This window comes from Hibiscus syriacus, unplaced genomic scaffold (assembly GCF_006381635.1).
Source record: "Hibiscus syriacus cultivar Baekdansim isolate YM2019G1 unplaced genomic scaffold, ASM638163v2 tig00110387_pilon, whole genome shotgun sequence".
NCBI classification, from domain to species: domain Eukaryota; kingdom Viridiplantae; phylum Streptophyta; class Magnoliopsida; order Malvales; family Malvaceae; genus Hibiscus; species Hibiscus syriacus.
In genome coordinates this window covers 7,787,418-7,804,026 of record NW_024062717.1, presented here as the reverse complement: position 1 = coordinate 7,804,026, position 16,609 = coordinate 7,787,418, and the positions used below count along the sequence as shown (strand labels likewise).

The window sequence follows — 16,609 nt, the reverse complement described above, 5'->3', positions numbered from 1 at the left end:
TTATAATTTAACCTTAAACTTTTAATTTCCTTCATCAACCACTATTTCATCTGATAAACTGAATCGAATCAGACACATTGCTCCCCACTTAACATTAATATTTTAATCCCTATTTTTTCAGTCATAAGACTCAAAAAATAACCAAAAAGAAAATCAAAGAAAAAGAATGAAACTCGCCAAATAAACCTTGAATATATGTAACATATCAGCTCTTCTTTTTAATCTTTCCTTTTATCTTGCTGATGACAGACATGCTTGCCCTGCCGACATACTGAAACAGTTACAAGTCAGTATAGCATTAGACGATCAAAAGCTAATCATGCTACTCTGAGCAAGATTTCATTCGATATTGACGGCCTGCTCTCTGGGAGCTGTTCCTGTTCTCAATGATTGCTTGCGGTTCATCTTCATCCATTGTGCAAACTCCGTCACCGGTATCTTCAGCTGCAATTCCAATTGGCAAGCCTCTCTTATGCGTGGGCTCCTTATCAGTACTTTCCCGGGTTTGTTTTGGCTCACCGCAACTTTCTCCCATGACTACATCAGCAATTTTCCTCCTTGGTATAAAAGTTACTGGTTTTGTAAGATCAACTGGAGCATCATCAGCATGTGGTTCTGCACCATCTGACCTCCTAACCAGTTTAAGGAAATCCATATAGGCTGACCGATTTGATTCATCATCAACATCATCAGTGTCTAAAGTATATCGAGTATACTTCGAAGGGTTCCACATATAATCTGGAATTCCAGACGGGTAATCCTGAGATAAAGTAGATACCTCATTGGAGACCATATCATCTTCTTCCTCTGTCAAGCAAGCTTCCCCAGGAACATCGTTGGTTCTTTCAGGGCCCTCACTGCAATCACTTTTACAACATTCAGAATCAAAACGGACACGTTTCTGTAATTTTGAATTTGATTCAGCACCCTTTCTCTTCAGAATGGGTTTCAGGTTACCATCCTCAAATGTGCTAATGTGAGCCTCCGCATCAACAGTTGCAACACCATCAGACACATGCAACGAATCAATTTTTTTAGCAGTTTCAGCATCTTCTTCAACCCTTGTCTTGGCAGCTTCTTCATCTTCCTTAAGCCTAAGTTTTGCAGCAATGTGATTGGCACGTGGATCTCTACAGAAATCCTTGAATGCAGTTGGAAGTACATTGCCAGAATCCGCATCTATGTCATAATCATTTACATCCTTCATGTAAAGACGTTCTCCGTTCTTAACCCTGCCAACAGCAACCTTATCATACGCATCTTCCTCTTCCTGCACAAGAATCCCAAAAAGATAATCAATACCAAAATTTCAGATAAGAGCTGGACCCTAAATCTACGAAATTCTTGCAACTCTGATATATCATATAACTCTTAACAAGTGAAACTGATGCATCTGTCATCCACAGCACACCCAAATGCTTTTTCTGGTTATTAGCTTGAGAATTCTGCAAATTTTATAATATTTATATCTCCTACTTGCAATTAAACTTTGATATGAAGGCAAACAAAAACATACTTGGATATGAAAAACTAAACCAATTCTCTTTTAATATTTTTTTCCTATGGAGATGATTGAAATAACTCCAATTCAACTCTTCAACGTGCTAGTCGTGGAAAATTCATTCAAAAGTTGAACCTTGAAATCGTGAAAGATAACATTTTTTAGGAGCAAAACATATTCCAATACATCCACTAGCTTAAACATTCCATCTGAGTAAATTGAGGAAAAGAAAAAAGGAGGGAAAAGGAAATGTAACCTCATAATCAAGTGTACAGTCCCTTCCAATTGAAGACTTAATCTCCCACTCTTCATCATTGTAATCCTCTGGCTTAGCCTGATTACTAGAGGGCGCACGAGCTTCTTCCTCGTCGTCCAGGTCATTGAGATCCTTCTCCAGCTCCGCGCCAAAATTAATGTCATTCTTCTTGTCCTTTGGTGGAAAGTTGTGGAAGAAGTCCTCGTCCTCATCATCGTCCTCGTCCTGCTGGAGAGTCTTCTTGTCTCGGTTCCACTCTCGTTTCTCGATTTCGTCGTCGGTGAGGGTCCAAAGAGGGCTCAAAGGAAACGGTTTGGAATTAGAGGAAGCATCGAGGGAGCCGAAAACTTTGCCGACTCGGGCATTGAAGCTGTCTTCCATGGTGGATAATTAGAATGGAAATTCAAATAAAATAATTAGGGTTTTGTGTATGGGAAATTGGGGATGAGTAGAATGAACGATAATTGATAATAATATATACAAAAATGGAGTGAATGCTAGAAGTATCGGCCTAATTGAGGCCCGTATGTAGCCCAAGTTTATGATTCTAGCTGAGAATAAAAACGATCATACTGATATAAAAAAATTGTTCAAACTATATATTCTCTCATTATGCGTTTTAAATTTTTTTCCTGGTTAATAATATATATGTCTAACGTTACGAACGTTTACAGGGCTTTCACCGCACTGAACCATGCAATCCAAAGGGATTGCTGCAATGCAACTGAGCAAAACAAATGGCTTTAAGGTGCCACATTGATCCTAAAAATACTATTTAGGCGCTCAGATCGACTCCTAATGAAACCACACAGACCAACCACTGCACTTAAAAACCTTGTTTCGCTTTCACCCTCTAAACCTCCCATCTCCCCCCAAAATGTCGAGACTTTCATCGACGCCCGAAGCATCAAAACGGGTTTCGATCGAAACACATGCCGTTCCAACTTTATGGTTGACAACCTCCTCAGAAAGGGCAATCTCTCGGAAGCTCGTCAGTTGTTTGACAAAATGGCTAACAGGAACACCGTCTCTACAAACATGATGATTTCGGGTTATGTCAAATCATGAGATCTTTTGAGAGCTAGGGACATGTTTGATGCCATGCTTGATAAAAATGCGGTTACCTGGACCATTATGATTGGTGGGTATTCGCAGAAGAGTCAATTCCATGAAGCCTTTAGGCTTTTCGCTGAGATGAGAAGACATGATACACAGCCCGATCCTGTGACTTTTGCTACTCTTTTATCAGGCTGCAATGACTCCGAGACGGACAAGGAATTGATTCAAGTTCATGCTTGCGTGCTTAAGTTGGGGTACCATTCCAGTCTCTTAATATGTAATTCGCTGGTTGATTCTTATTGTAAAACTAATCATCTTGATTTGGCTTCTCGGATTTTTATTGACATGCCTGAAAGAGATTCTGTTTCTTTTAATGCAATGATCAATGGGTTTGCAAAAGATGGTCTAACTGAAGACGCAATAACCCTCTTTCTGGAGATGCAAAATCTTGGTTTAAAAGCCTTCTGACTTTACTTTTGCTGGAGTTTTAACTGCCTCTGTTAGATTAAATGACTTGGCCTTCGGGCAACAAATTCATGGGTTTTTGGTGAAGACCGGGTTTGTTTGGAATGTCTTCGTGGGAAATGCATTGCTTGATTTCTACTCGAAGCATGATTGTTTAGTTGGAGTCAGGAAGTTATTTGACGAGATGACGGACTTGGATGGCATTTCTTACAATATAATCATCGCATGCTATGCGTGGTTTGCGCAGCATGATGAAGCTATTAGACTTTTTCATGAATTACAGTTTACATGCTTTAACCGGCGGCAATTCCCATTTGCAACCATGTTGAGTATAGCAGCTAATGCACTAGACCTGAAAATGGGACAGCAAATCCATTCCCTGACTATTGCGACTACAGCTGCTTCAGAACTTGTGGTTGGGAATTCTTTAGTTGACATGTATGCGAAATGTGGCAGATTTGAAGCTGCTGAAAAGATATTTAGGACTTTGGCTAAGAGAAGCACAGTTCCATGGACTGCCATTATCTCAAGCTATGTTCAGAGAGGATTCAATGAGGAAGGCCTGAATCTGTTCATTGAGATGCATAAATCTGGTGTAAGAGCAGATCATGCCACATTTGCTAGCATCTTAAAAGCATCTGCTAATTTGACTTCACTATCAGTGGGGAAACAGATTCACTCGTTTATAATCAGATCAGGTTTCATGTCAAATGTTTTTTCAGGAAGTGCACTTCTGGATATGTATGCAAAATGTGGCTCCATAAAAGATGCTATTCAACTTTTTCAGGACATGCCTGAAAGGAATATAGTCTCTTGGAATGCCTTGATCTCAGCCCATGCTCAAAATGGGGATGCTAAAGCCACTCTTGACACATTTGAAAAGATGGTTCAATCTGGTTTCCAGCCGGATTCTGTCAGTTTCCTCAGTGTTTTATCTGCTTGCAGCCACTGTGGACTTGTTCAAGAAGGGTTGAGATATTTCAGAACCATGACTGATATGCATAATCTTGTTCCAAAGAAAGAACACTATGCTTCGATGGTTGATATGTTATGCCGTAGTGGACGGTTTCATGAGGCAGAGAAGATGATGGCTGAAATTCCATTTGAACCTGATGAGATTATATGGTCATCAGTTCTAAATTCTTGTAGGATACATAAGAACCAAGAATTAGCTATGAAAGCAGCAGACCAGCTATTCAGAATGGAGGTGCTTAGAGATGCTGCTGCTTATGTCAGTATGTCTAATATCTATGCAGCAGCCGGCCAGTGGGACAATGTTGGGAAGGTAAAAAAGGCAATGAAGGAGCGTGGGATTAAAAAGGTTCCGGCTTATAGCTGGGTTGAAATAAGACACCAGCATCATGTGTTCTCAGCAAATGACATGTTACATCCTCAGATGGAAGAAATCCGGAAAAAGATCGATATATTGTCGGAACAGATGGAGAAGGAAGGTTACAAGCCTGACACAAGTTGTGCACTTCATGATGTAGACGAGAAAATGAAGATTGAGTCTCTTAAGTACCACAGTGAGCGATTAGCAATTGCATTTGCGCTGATAAGTACAGCCGAAGAATCACCAATACTGGTAATGAAGAACTTAAGGGCATGCACAGACTGCCATGCTGCAATCAAGGTAATCTCAAAGATTGTTAGAAGGGAAATCACAGTGAGGGATTCAAGTAGGTTCCATCATTTTAAGGATGGCATCTGCTCTTGTGGGGATTATTGGTAGTTTATAGAAGGGATACTGCCTAGATTGGGGATTATTGGTAGTTTATAGAAGGGATTCCGTTGCATAATTGATTTCACCTGTGTATAAGGTCTCTCTAGTAGCTGAGGTGATAGTAAACTATTGTTTTAATACTGTAAACGAGACAAAACAGAGCACAAGCTATTTTATTTTGACTCATTTATCATTCAAATCGAATGAACTATATTCAAGTTTGAACTAGACTCAAATACTTAACAAATCGAAATGAACTGCTTAATATTCGACTCGAAAAGTTCATGAATAATTTTTAAAATATAATATGTTAAATTTTAATTTTTAAATTAAATTATTAATAACATTCAAATTTATATATCGTTTATTTAAAATGTAATATAAGAATTTCATGCAATAGAAATTTAGGTTTAAATTCGAGTTCAAATTTAAATCGAACTCAAATTCAAGCTTCAATCGAACTAAGTAAAAAAATGTTTTGAATGTAATTTTTTTTTTCAAGCTCATATCAAGTTTCAATTTTGATTCTGAACTCGAATCAAACTTAACCATTATAACAATTATAAGCTCATGAGTTTTTTTAATGGAGTTAAGTTCAATTTTATACTTTCAAGTTTAGCTCAGCAATCTCGTTTACAACCCTAGCTGTTTTATTTCCATTTTATAGTTATTCGGAGTTAAACAGACAAGGATTTCACAGGTTCATTCAGTGGTGAAACTTGTATTGGACAGAAGACTGCTCATGACATAATATGATTCCATTTATCTTCTCCTTCCAACACACCATTTAACTCCTCTTCAAAAGAAACCAAATACAGAATTTCAAAGTCACTAATCCCAAGGAAACAACAAGGCACATATAACAAAATAAAAAGAAGACAAAATTGAAACTAATAAAGGGGTTTTTCTATTAATTATCATTACTTGGATTTCTTGTTAAGGAATTCATCAGGGACAACTTGAAGCAACTTCTTTTGCTTGGACTTGGCAATCTTCTTCAGAGTCTTAGGATTTGTAATCTTCTGAAACTTAGTTCCAGACCTCAATATGTTCTCCTTCTTTTTCTTCTCTCTCCTCTCTCTTCTTCCTCTTCTCCACCTTGTTTAGCCTTATCTCTTCCTTCAACTCGTTAACCCTCTCTCTATAAGCTCTCTTTATCTCCTTCTGCCTCTCCCTCTCCTCCAGACTCGGCCTCTTTATACTAACGTTCTTCGCCGACGCAAGCTGCTTTCTAGGTTGCTTCCAGTTCCGACCCGACACCCTTCCCGCGATCACGCCATCGTAGGTGGGTTGGCCAAAGGTAGGTTTATTGGGGTCTTCAGAGGAAGGCACGGCCGAACGCTTTGCGGGTGGAGAACAAGAATCATCGACATCCATGGAGGAGGAGGAGGCTACAGTAGCTTCGTTGACATTGACAGTATCGGCAGCAATCTGAGATTCTTGGCGCTTTCGCTTGTAAGTTTTGCCGCCGAAGCCTTCATCAAGGCGGCGAAAATCAATAGTGCTTAGTCCTGTGTAAACCCTAAACAGAATTGTAATTGCCTTACCATGGGGATTGAGAGAATTATAAAAGGGTGGATTTGACTTGACTTGGGCTATTTTATTGCCATGACAATAACTCCGCCCGTTAAACAATTGTTGGGCCGGATGGAATGAGTCTCGGTAACGAATTGAGATTCTTAGGTTTCAACATTAGAAATACGAGCGGTCAATATTAAAAGGTTGAAAGTAATATTTAAACATATATTATCATGTAATTATCTCATATTAATAAAAAAATATTTTTCTCGGAATCAGTAAGATTAAAATTATTGGTCTTATTATCCACATATATCTTGAAATTCAGTTAATTTTGTCTCATAACATATTTCATATAATATATTTATAAGTATTGATCAAATAAATATAAATTATTTTTTTATGAAAAAAGTAAAATTATATCATTGAGACTCTCATCATATATGTCACATTATTCTAATTGTCACCAATTTAAAAAAAATAAAACATTGCATTTCTTTAATTGATAAATTAAAATATAGCTTCACAATAAATTCAAAAAATAATTTTTTTAACATAATATTAAAATATAAACAATATCTCAAATACATTATAATCAAATACAACACAATGTAAAAGTTCTAAAACTCAACCAATACATATATCACTAGTGTTATTAAAATTATTTTAAAAAAAGTATCTAATTTTTAATTGTACTTATTATGTATATTGGGCAGACGAGGATGATAAGGGGCAGGCGGGGATGGTTGGCGATGGGTACAAGATTATACTCATGCTCATTCCATCATCTACGGTAGGTCCAAATTTTGTCATCATCTCTGTTCCATCACCTGCAAAACTTATACACATCTCTATCAATTGAGTGCAAAGTAAGACTAATCTGCTAAGAATAGGAGATGATGTAGAGTTTGAATTCCTTTATAACTTTGTCGTGTAGATAAGTTTTAACATGAGATGTTAATGCAATTTGATTTGTCCTGTTGTATTCACCGAGAAAAGCAGCAGAACCAACCATCACATATTATCATTCATCAGTACCGGTGCTCACTGTAATGAGTTTATGAATCTGCTACAAGTCCTATAGAATTGAGATGGAATAATAATTTCATAAAGGCAATTTCTAGCAATCTCATCAATAATTGACTATCTAAATAGCTACTCATCAAAATCACTCATAAAGAATTAATATTTCTCATCATCAATATGCTGAATCACATTGATCTAATTCAGGGAGATCACTTTCAAAGAATGTTGAATGAAGAGCCCTCACGCACTGCTCCGCTTCATTGTTGTGTACTATCAATGATATGTTAACCTTGTTGTGAAATTCGGGTTAATTTCCACCAATAACAAATTCACCTTGAAAACTATTATCTAGGTGACTAGTGTGAAAACGATTGTACTAAAAATCACCCCAAGGTAGATTCCCAGGAAAGAGGAGGGGTCACAATGGTCCCTCTTAAAACCCACTTTCCTTAGACAGAACTACCAAGACAAGTAATTTTAATAGGACAATAATTGACAACAACTATACCCGACAATAGCTATTAAATAGACATAAAAGAGAACACCAAAATATTTCACTAATAGAGGAAATATTACAAAGAGAGAAAGAATACAAATAGCCTTTAAAATAGAAGAAGGCTTATATTTGTGGGATGATTAACTAAGGAGGAGGAGGGCTTTATTTATAACAAAAGAATTTCCCATCCTCCTTATACACAACCAATGTGGGACTTTTGCCAAAAACCAACAAATCTCCACCTTGGCAAATTCCACACACATCTCTAAAAAAAATCTTTTAATTTGTAACAATATTGACCAAATCTAAACAATGTTTAAACTTGACCGCAGTTACCACTTTTGTCAACATATCAGCAGGATTCTCAGTGGTCCGAATCTTCTGGATTATGACTCCACCTTCTTCTAGAATCTCTCGTACAAAGTGATATCGAACATCGATGTGCTTCGTCCTTGCATGGTAAACCTGGTTCTTTGCTAAATGAATAGCACTCTGACTGTCACAGTGCACTTTGATGTGCTTTTGTTCCATTCCCAATTCACCAAGCAACCCTTGAAGCCAAATTGCCTCCTTCACAGCCTCTGTAACTGCCATATACTCTGCCTCTGTAGTAGACAAAGCCACTGTTGACTGTAAGGTGGACTTCCAACTGACTGGTGCCTTTGCAAATGTAACACATAACCAGTAGTTGATCGACGCTTGTCCAAATCACCTGCATAGTCTGAATCACAATACCCAACTACACACTGACCATCTTGTTTGTCCTGCTGAAAGACCAAACCAACATCTACGGTGTTCAGAATATACCGCAGAATCCATTGCACAGCTTGCCAATGCTCCTTTCCAGGATCATGCATATACCTGCTCACAACCCCAATTGCCTGTGAAATATCGGGTCTCGTACACACCATTGCATACATCAAGCTACCAACAGCACTTGTATACGGAACCTTTGACATGTTCCCGTTCTGCATCATCCTTAGGTGACATGGATGCACCGAGCTTGAAATGAGGAGCAAGAGGTGTACTAACTGGTTTTGACATCTCATTTATGCCAAAACGTTTTAGTACCTTCCTCAGATATTCTTTCTGAGACAAACAAAGCCTCCCCAATTTCTTATCCCTTGATATCTCCATGCCTAGAATCTTCTTCGCTTCACCAAGATCATTCATCTCAAACTCCCTGTTCAATTGAGTCTTTAGTTTCGCAATTTCTGTCTGACTCCTGGAAGCTATCAGCATATCATCAACATAAAGAAGAAGATATATATAGGATCCGTCTTCTAGCTCGCGTAAATACACACAATGATCATATTTGCTTCTTGTGTACTTCTGCCCTATCATAAACTTGTCAAATCGCTTGTACCACTGCCTTGGAGATTGCTTCAATCCGTACAGCGATTTTTCTAATTTGCACACCATCTCTTCTTTTTCAGCAACTTTGAATCCATCTGGCTGAGTCATGTAGATTTCCTCATCCAAGTCTCCATGTAAAAATGCAGTTTTTACATCCATCTGAACTAGTTCCAAATCCAACTGCGCTACCAAAGCCAACAAAATTCTGATGGAGGAATGTTTTACAACTGGAGAAATACTTCATTATAATCAACTCCCTCCGTTTGAGCGTAGCCTTTAGCCACCAATCTTGCTTTGTAGCGGATGTTATTCTTGTCAGGAAATCCATCTTTCTTTGCATATACCCACTTGCACCCAATTGCCTTCTTTCCCTTCGGAAGACTAGCTAGTTTCCACGTCTGATTCTTTTGAAGGGATTGCATTTCTTCATTCATGGCAATCCTCCACTTTTATGTTCTGAACTTTGAACTGCTTCATTAAAGTGGTAGGAACGTCATCAATTGCAATTGGTGATGCAAAAGAGACCATATCAGCATAACGAGCAGGTTGTCTAATGGTCCTCTTTCCCTTTCTGAGTGCAATTGATTCATGTTGCTGTGGAGGTTCTTGGGTTTGAACCTCTTCTTCATCTGACTCTTCTTCTACCATAGGAGAGTCAACATCATTTTCTTTACTGGTTGGGACAAATTTGCTTCCTTCAAACTCCACCTTTTTGGGAGTTTCCATCTGTCTGCTCCAATTTTTCTGAAGTCACCTTTCTCAATATGGTAGATTCATCAAAGGTAACATCCCTGCTGAAGATTATTTTCTTTGTTTCTGGACACCAAAGACGATAGCCTTTCACACCAGAGGTGATCCCCATAAAAATCGCCTTCTTTGCTCTTGGATCCAGCTTTGACTCCTTAACATGGTAGTATGCAGTGGAACCAACACATGTAAGGAATCATAATCTGTAGCAGGTACTCCAAACCATTTCTCTAATGGTGTTTTACCACCAATAGCAGTCGATGGTAAGCGGTTGACAAGGTGACAAGCATAGACCAAAGCCTCAGCCCAAAATTCTTTGCCTAACCCAGCATTAGACAACATACACCGAACCTTCTCCACTAATGTCCAGTTCATACGCTCTGCCACTCCATTCTGTTGTGGTGTACCTCTGACAGTGAAGTGCCTAACAATACCTTCCTCTTCACAGACTTTCAGAAATGGATCATTTTTGTACTCTCCACCATTGTCTGTACGGAGACGTTTGATTTTTCTGCCTGTTTGAGTCTCCATCATCTTTTTCCATTTAAGGAAAAATCCTAGCACCTCATCCTTGTCTTCATTGGATACACCCAAACTCTCCGGGAAAATCATCAACAAAGGTGACATAATAGTGTGTTCCTCCCAATGAAGTTGTCTTGGAAGGCCCCCATACATCTGAATGAACATAATCCAAAATACCTTTAGTATCATGGATTGCTGTTCCAAATTTCACCCTTGTCTTCTTCCCTTTGATGCAATGCTCACAAAAAGCTAATTTGCAAGCCCGAGCACCCTTCAATAATCCTTGATCTATCAGTAATTTCAAGGATTTTTCACCAACATGCCCCAAGCGCATATGCCATAACCTGGTTGCTTCTGACTCCTGTTCATCAGTAGAAGCTGCCACTGCTGCTGTCCCAACAATTGTACTACCCAGAAAGTAATACACATTGTTTCTTTTTCGGATTCCCTTCATTATAATACTCGACCACATTTGATTCTGAGACAGCCTTCCCCCTTTCAGGTTTGCCTTTATTCTTTAGCCTGGGACATTCTTTCTTCCAGTGCCCTTTTTCTCGACAAAAGGCACATTCATCTTTGCTCAATCTGGACTTTGACTTCGATCTCCCTCTGCTTCCTTTATTCTGACTCTTGGAACGGCCTCTAACAACAAGAGCTTCTGCTTCGACACTTGTGTTTTCTTGTTTGTCTTTCTTTCTCAATTCATAACTATACAAGGCAGCAGTTACTTCACTGAGAGACACATCAACCTTCCCATGAAGTAGAGTAGTTTCAAGATACTCAAACTCATCAGGAAGTGATCCCATCAACATCAGAGCCAGATCTTCGTCTTCAAAAGTCACGTCCATATTCATCAGATCAGTCACCAGCTGATTAAAGCTAGTAATGTGATCATTCATAGTGGTACCTGATACATAGTTGAAGCGGAACAGTCTCTTTTTCATGTAGAGTTTGTTCTGACCGCTTTTCTTCAAAAATTTCTCCTCCAGTGCCTTCCACAATTTACTTGCAGAAGTTTCCTTAGAAAATGCATACTTCTGCTCTCTAGAAAGACACGATCGAATAGTACCACATGCCATTCTATTGATCCTCTTCCATTCTTTCTCCTCAACATCATCTGGTTTCTCTCCTTCAATAGCAATGTCTAGACCCTGCTGAAATAGGGAATCTAGAACCTCGCTTTGCCACATGCCGAAATGACCGGTGCCATCAAAAATCTCCACTGCAAATCTAACATTTGTCACAGCATTTCTTGCCAAAATTGAAGATGAAGAAGCGTCTGCCATTTCTGCTACAAATTCTATTTAATAGCTGCCAATGCAGAATGTCAATTATCCCAAGGAAATTTTTCTGATGTGGAAGATCAGCCTAAGCCGCAACCATAGAGCATACTAAAATAAACCAAGAGCTCTGATACCAATTTGTTGTGAAATTCGGGTTAATTTCCACCAATAACAAATTCACCTTGAAAACTATTATCTAGGTGACTAGTGTGAAAACGATTGTACTAAAAATCACCCCAAGGTAGATTCCCAGGAAAGAGGAGGGGTCACAATGGTCCCTCTTAAAACCCACTTTCCTTAGACAGAACTACCAAGACAAGTAATTTTAATAGGACAATAATTGACAACAACTATACCCGACAATAGCTATTAAATAGACATAAAAGAGAACACCAAAATATTTCACTAATAGAGGAAATATTACAAAGAGAGAAAGAATACAAATAGCCTTTAAAATAGAAGAAGGCTTATATTTGTGGGATGATTAACTAAGGAGGAGGAGGGCTTTATTTATAACAAAAGAATTTCCCCTCCTCCTTATACACAACCAATGTGGGACTTTTGCCAAAAACCAACAAACCTAACAAGCATCGACACAAACTCCGCGTTACACATACATCACATTAAATAAAAGTTAGTAAATATCATACCATTGCTGATATGATCAACTGACCTTAGATGCACCCTGAGAGATCATTTGAACATTCACTCCATTGGCCCTTAAAACGTGGAATGCCTGCCATGACATTCAGTTATCCATGTTACCGATGTCTATTTTTTCAAACATGATTTTCATCCATTGGCAGTATTGACAGAGTATAGCTTTTGCAGCAAGAGAAATCAGACAGATCGAAACAAACAGATTTCTACAAATACAAGTAATCTGCAAGGGCCCCTTAGAACTTGCAGTAAAGAAGAGCTCCATGTTTGCTTATTCTGAATATCTTCAATAAAATTAGAAGATAATTTACATGTTTTAAACTCCTTTGCATGCAATGTGACATATAGGAGTACCTTCTAAAGTATAAGTGGGGATCTCTAGACATTGCCAATGAGAGGAATGATAGACCTGTGATGAAGAAGATTGACAACAGCAATTCTTTCAAGTTCTTCTACAACATGGTCAAGTTCCTGTCAGGTGATACAAATAGAGATGTTAAAGACAGTGAAAATGGTTCAGAATCTTTCTGCAGACAGGTATAAGATCTGTACAAGGTAATATCAATTAAAGCATGTAGAATGGAACCTTATGCTTGCCTGCTGAATTAACTCTCTGCTCCAAAGTTTTGATGGATCCGAAGTCAAAGAAATACTGACTTCACTAGTAGCAACAACATCCACTGAGATACCTAAATCTTCAAAGATCGAAAATACCTGCACAGACAAAAATGATAGGAACCAACTCCACAAAAGAAAAAACAATGGACAGTTACCACTAAAATTAGGAATGGCCTTCTAACCTTGGCAAGAAAGCCAAATTGACCAAGCATGCGTGTGCTGACAATATCCAGCATGGTGACATTCCTTTTCAACACTATGCTGGTGAGTACTGCCTGCAATAGGGGGGAAATTATTAAAGCAGTTCGGACTTCATTAAACAAACATTACAGAAGCAACCAGCCGCTCCATACCTTACTTGTATCCCTATTCCCGGTAATGAGAGTTCCAGGAGCATTTGGATTGTAAGAATTTTTAACCTTAACAGGAATATCACCCTCTCTAGCTGGTCTCATGGATTGTGGACGCAGAACCTGAAGAAGGGCACAACAAAAATCCAAATTCACTCAGTTTCCCATGCTTCAATCAAGTAAATGGTAACTACTTCCAAGGATAGAGGACAAAAGAGAAGTCAAGCACACATTTATGAATGTGTTTTCACCAAATTTTGATAGTTGCTAAGAAACAAAAGCAGCAAATCAATTATAGCACCTGAGCTCCAAAGTATGCAAGTTCAGCTGCCTCTTCGAATGTCAGATACGGGACAGGTTCTGCATGTGCGTATATGTTCGGGTGCAGGTTAAAACACCATCAACATCTTTCCATACCTGTAATGAACATAAGAATACTGTTATAACTTTTTCTGAAGATAGGAACACCATACTATAACCAAGGTATAAACTTGCAAGCACTTGTTTTTGCTACAACTTTGGGTCTCCAGTACATATTGCACTTATAGATGCATGTTGTATGAAAATGGTGGCATCCATCCAGAAAATGATATGAAAAAGAATACGGCACTGCCTATCATTATACATCAGCAGGTTTATGGCATACATATTCAGAACTTGGACACACACTGACCTGAATTTCTCGCAACCCCAATGCTTTTCCAATAGTTGTGGCTGTCAAATCACTACCACCCCTACCTAAAGTAGTAATTGCACTAGATCTCCATCCCTACAATCAGAAGTTAGCAAGATAAGAAGCAATACCAAAAGATCCCACCAAGAATCTCCTATTTAAGAATGAAACCACCTCAAAAAGACATACAGCATTCTACCTTTCCAAGGAAACCAGTGACAATTGGGATTGCAGGATCACTGGTCCAAACATCATTTAATCTTTTTGCAACAGCTGGGTAAGTTGCTTCCAAAATATCCGTATTTGTGAAGTCATCAATTGTAATGAAACCAATTTCAAAGGCGTCATACTGCATACATGACACTAACTTATAATTAGCAGTCCTTCTGATGGTGGTTATAAGGAAATGCAGAGAATATTGTACTAAGCATAAATTAATCATGGAGAAGTCATGTACCGTAGCCAATGCTAATGAGAAATTTGAACCTCAGAAATTTAACTTTAGGGTTGGAACATACATCTAGGGATGTTTTACTAAGAGGATGTCCATGATGAAGATTAAACAACTGGTTAAATTATTTGGTAATTATACCAACATATATAACTTCTACATATAGGAAAAAGAAGCCTTAACGCCAATTTTATTCAAATATGCTGCAAAAATCCTCGTAGACATGCACTCCCTAAAGTTAACTCTTTCATCATAGCAATTCCCTTTAAGAGCTGCTCCAGCACTTCCAGGTGACCTACAAAAGGGTTTTTCATGCAAAAAAGCATGACAGAAACCAGCATAAGTAACCCTGAGCTAAAAGAACAGAAGAAGAGACATCAACGGGAAACTAAATGAAGAAAGAAGGTTCTTAAGATTACAAAAGAAAGAAGATTAGAATTTGATGTCAACTCAATAGTAGCTTATAAACTCACCATTGACAATTGACCTTGCCGCTCCAAGCTCATCGGCCGTCCTGGATTTTTAAAGTTGACAAGGAGAGATAGAAAATTTAAATAATAACCCTTTATCTTTAAAACCAACACCCAAAGGAGTGAAAGAAAAAAGGAAATATAAATCCTTTCAGTTGCTTTGACCTATGATGCAGCTCTTGTATAAAGCTCAACTCTTCTAAACCATCTACATTAGTGACGCCACACCTAACAGCCTTCTCTCCAGCCCAATCATCAAGCAAAAATCAATTTCTTAACAAACCCTTTATTTCTACGGTCCAAGAAATTAATGGATACAAAACAAAAGATAAAACGGTAAATTAAGTGAGGATTACCAGCAAAAGCTTATTGGTAGTCTTTCCCATTGCAGAAAGGACCATGACGGGTCTTTCAATGGGGAAACTGAGTATAAGGTCAGCAACCTCTCTACGCAGTCGTGGTCGCAGACGTAATAGATATTATTACGTTCACTACGGGTAACGCGGACGTAATTATTTTTTAAATTCGTATAAATTATTATAAAATATAATAATTATAGTTATAAAAAATCAATTTTAATGATTTTTAGAGTATTTTGTAATATTTATAAACTTTTATTAATACATAAATATAATTTTTATCATCATTAATTATTTTTATATTTATTTATAAATTTCTTAAGAATATTATATTAACTCATAACATATAAAAAAATAAAAAATATTGAGTTCAAAATAAAGTAGGGAGTTTTCAATGCAACAATTGGATGTTACTAAAGAAATAAATTTTTATTGAAATCTTAAAACTATAAAAGAACGAATTATTTGTCTTTGAAAAGGCGCGACCTAAAATATTACAAACAACATAATAATCACACACAATTTAAAATGTTTTTTCTTATATTTTCTTAAAATGTTAATTTTTCCTTACTTTTTTCAGGTACAAATCTTCTTCGTAATATTTTAGGTTGCAACAAAAATATTACATTTTTCATAATATTTCCGGTTGAACATAAAATGTTAAAAAATATGATCTTTTAGGTTGCGCATAACCTAAAATATTATTTTGTATTTTAATATTTTAGGTCATGCTTTATAATATTTTAGGTCACACATTTTTTTTAACCTTATATTAAGTTACCTACCCCAAAACTCCTCCAAGAGTAACCAATTAGCCCAAACATGGAGACCTAATTTTCTTTCTAGGCCCTAGGGATTTCCCGAACATTTCAAAAAACAAAATGGAAGATTGGGATGACAAAAAAACTTTACTTAATAATTTTTTAATTATTCATAATATATACATTCTACGTATATATTACTCAAATTCAAAAACTCTATAAAAAAATCATATTCCTTTTACCTTTAGAATTTGCTTTTTGGAGTTATTTTTATAAATCCAAAAAATGATCTAAAACATTTAAATTATTAATTCG

The 16,609-nt window shown here is 37.4% G+C and overlaps 2 protein-coding genes, 1 long non-coding RNA gene and 2 pseudogenes across 3 annotated transcripts; 1 reads left to right on the top strand and 4 right to left on the bottom strand.

Annotated features, from left to right (window-relative positions):
- Nucleotides 1-208: 208 nt before the first annotated feature.
- Nucleotides 209-2,206, bottom strand: LOC120122581. The gene is made up of 2 exons (XM_039141710.1): nt 1,758-2,206; nt 209-1,270 (listed from the first exon to the last, which is right to left on the bottom strand). The coding sequence occupies exons 1-2, from the start codon at nt 2,136-2,138 to the stop codon at nt 323-325; spliced, it is 1,329 nt and encodes a 442-aa protein (XP_038997641.1). The 5' UTR covers nt 2,139-2,206; the 3' UTR covers nt 209-322.
- Nucleotides 2,207-2,516: 310 nt separating this feature from the next.
- On the top strand, nt 2,517-5,037 carry LOC120122580 (annotated as a pseudogene).
- Nucleotides 5,038-5,846: 809 nt separating this feature from the next.
- On the bottom strand, nt 5,847-7,371 carry LOC120122794 (annotated as a pseudogene).
- A 5,616-nt stretch (nt 7,372-12,987) lies between these two features.
- LOC120122793 (aspartokinase 1, chloroplastic-like) lies at nt 12,988-14,608 on the bottom strand. Its single transcript, XM_039141877.1, is given in 8 exon segments — nt 12,988-13,083; nt 13,210-13,326; nt 13,413-13,505; nt 13,584-13,703; nt 13,882-13,964; nt 13,967-13,997; nt 14,254-14,349; nt 14,453-14,608. Coding segments are annotated over 8 exon segments (789 nt in total). The 3' UTR covers nt 12,988-12,990.
- Nucleotides 14,609-14,934: 326 nt separating this feature from the next.
- Nucleotides 14,935-15,573, bottom strand: LOC120122700. Its single transcript, XR_005516104.1, has 3 exons — nt 15,340-15,573; nt 15,178-15,218; nt 14,935-14,999 (listed from the first exon to the last, which is right to left on the bottom strand). It is a non-coding gene; the product is annotated as an uncharacterized LOC120122700 (long non-coding RNA).
- Between the last annotated feature and the right edge of the window lie 1,036 nt (nt 15,574-16,609).

Bases quoted from the DNA above. Each gene is read 5' to 3' on its own strand.
- LOC120122581 (XM_039141710.1), bottom strand. From the start codon at position 2,138: ATGGAAGACAGCTTCAATGCCCGAGTCGGCAAAGTTTTCGGCTCCCTC. The intron at 1,271-1,757 runs GTTACATTTCCT...ATTCTTGTGCAG, and splicing joins ACTGTACACTTGATTATGAG to GAAGAGGAAGATGCGTATGA.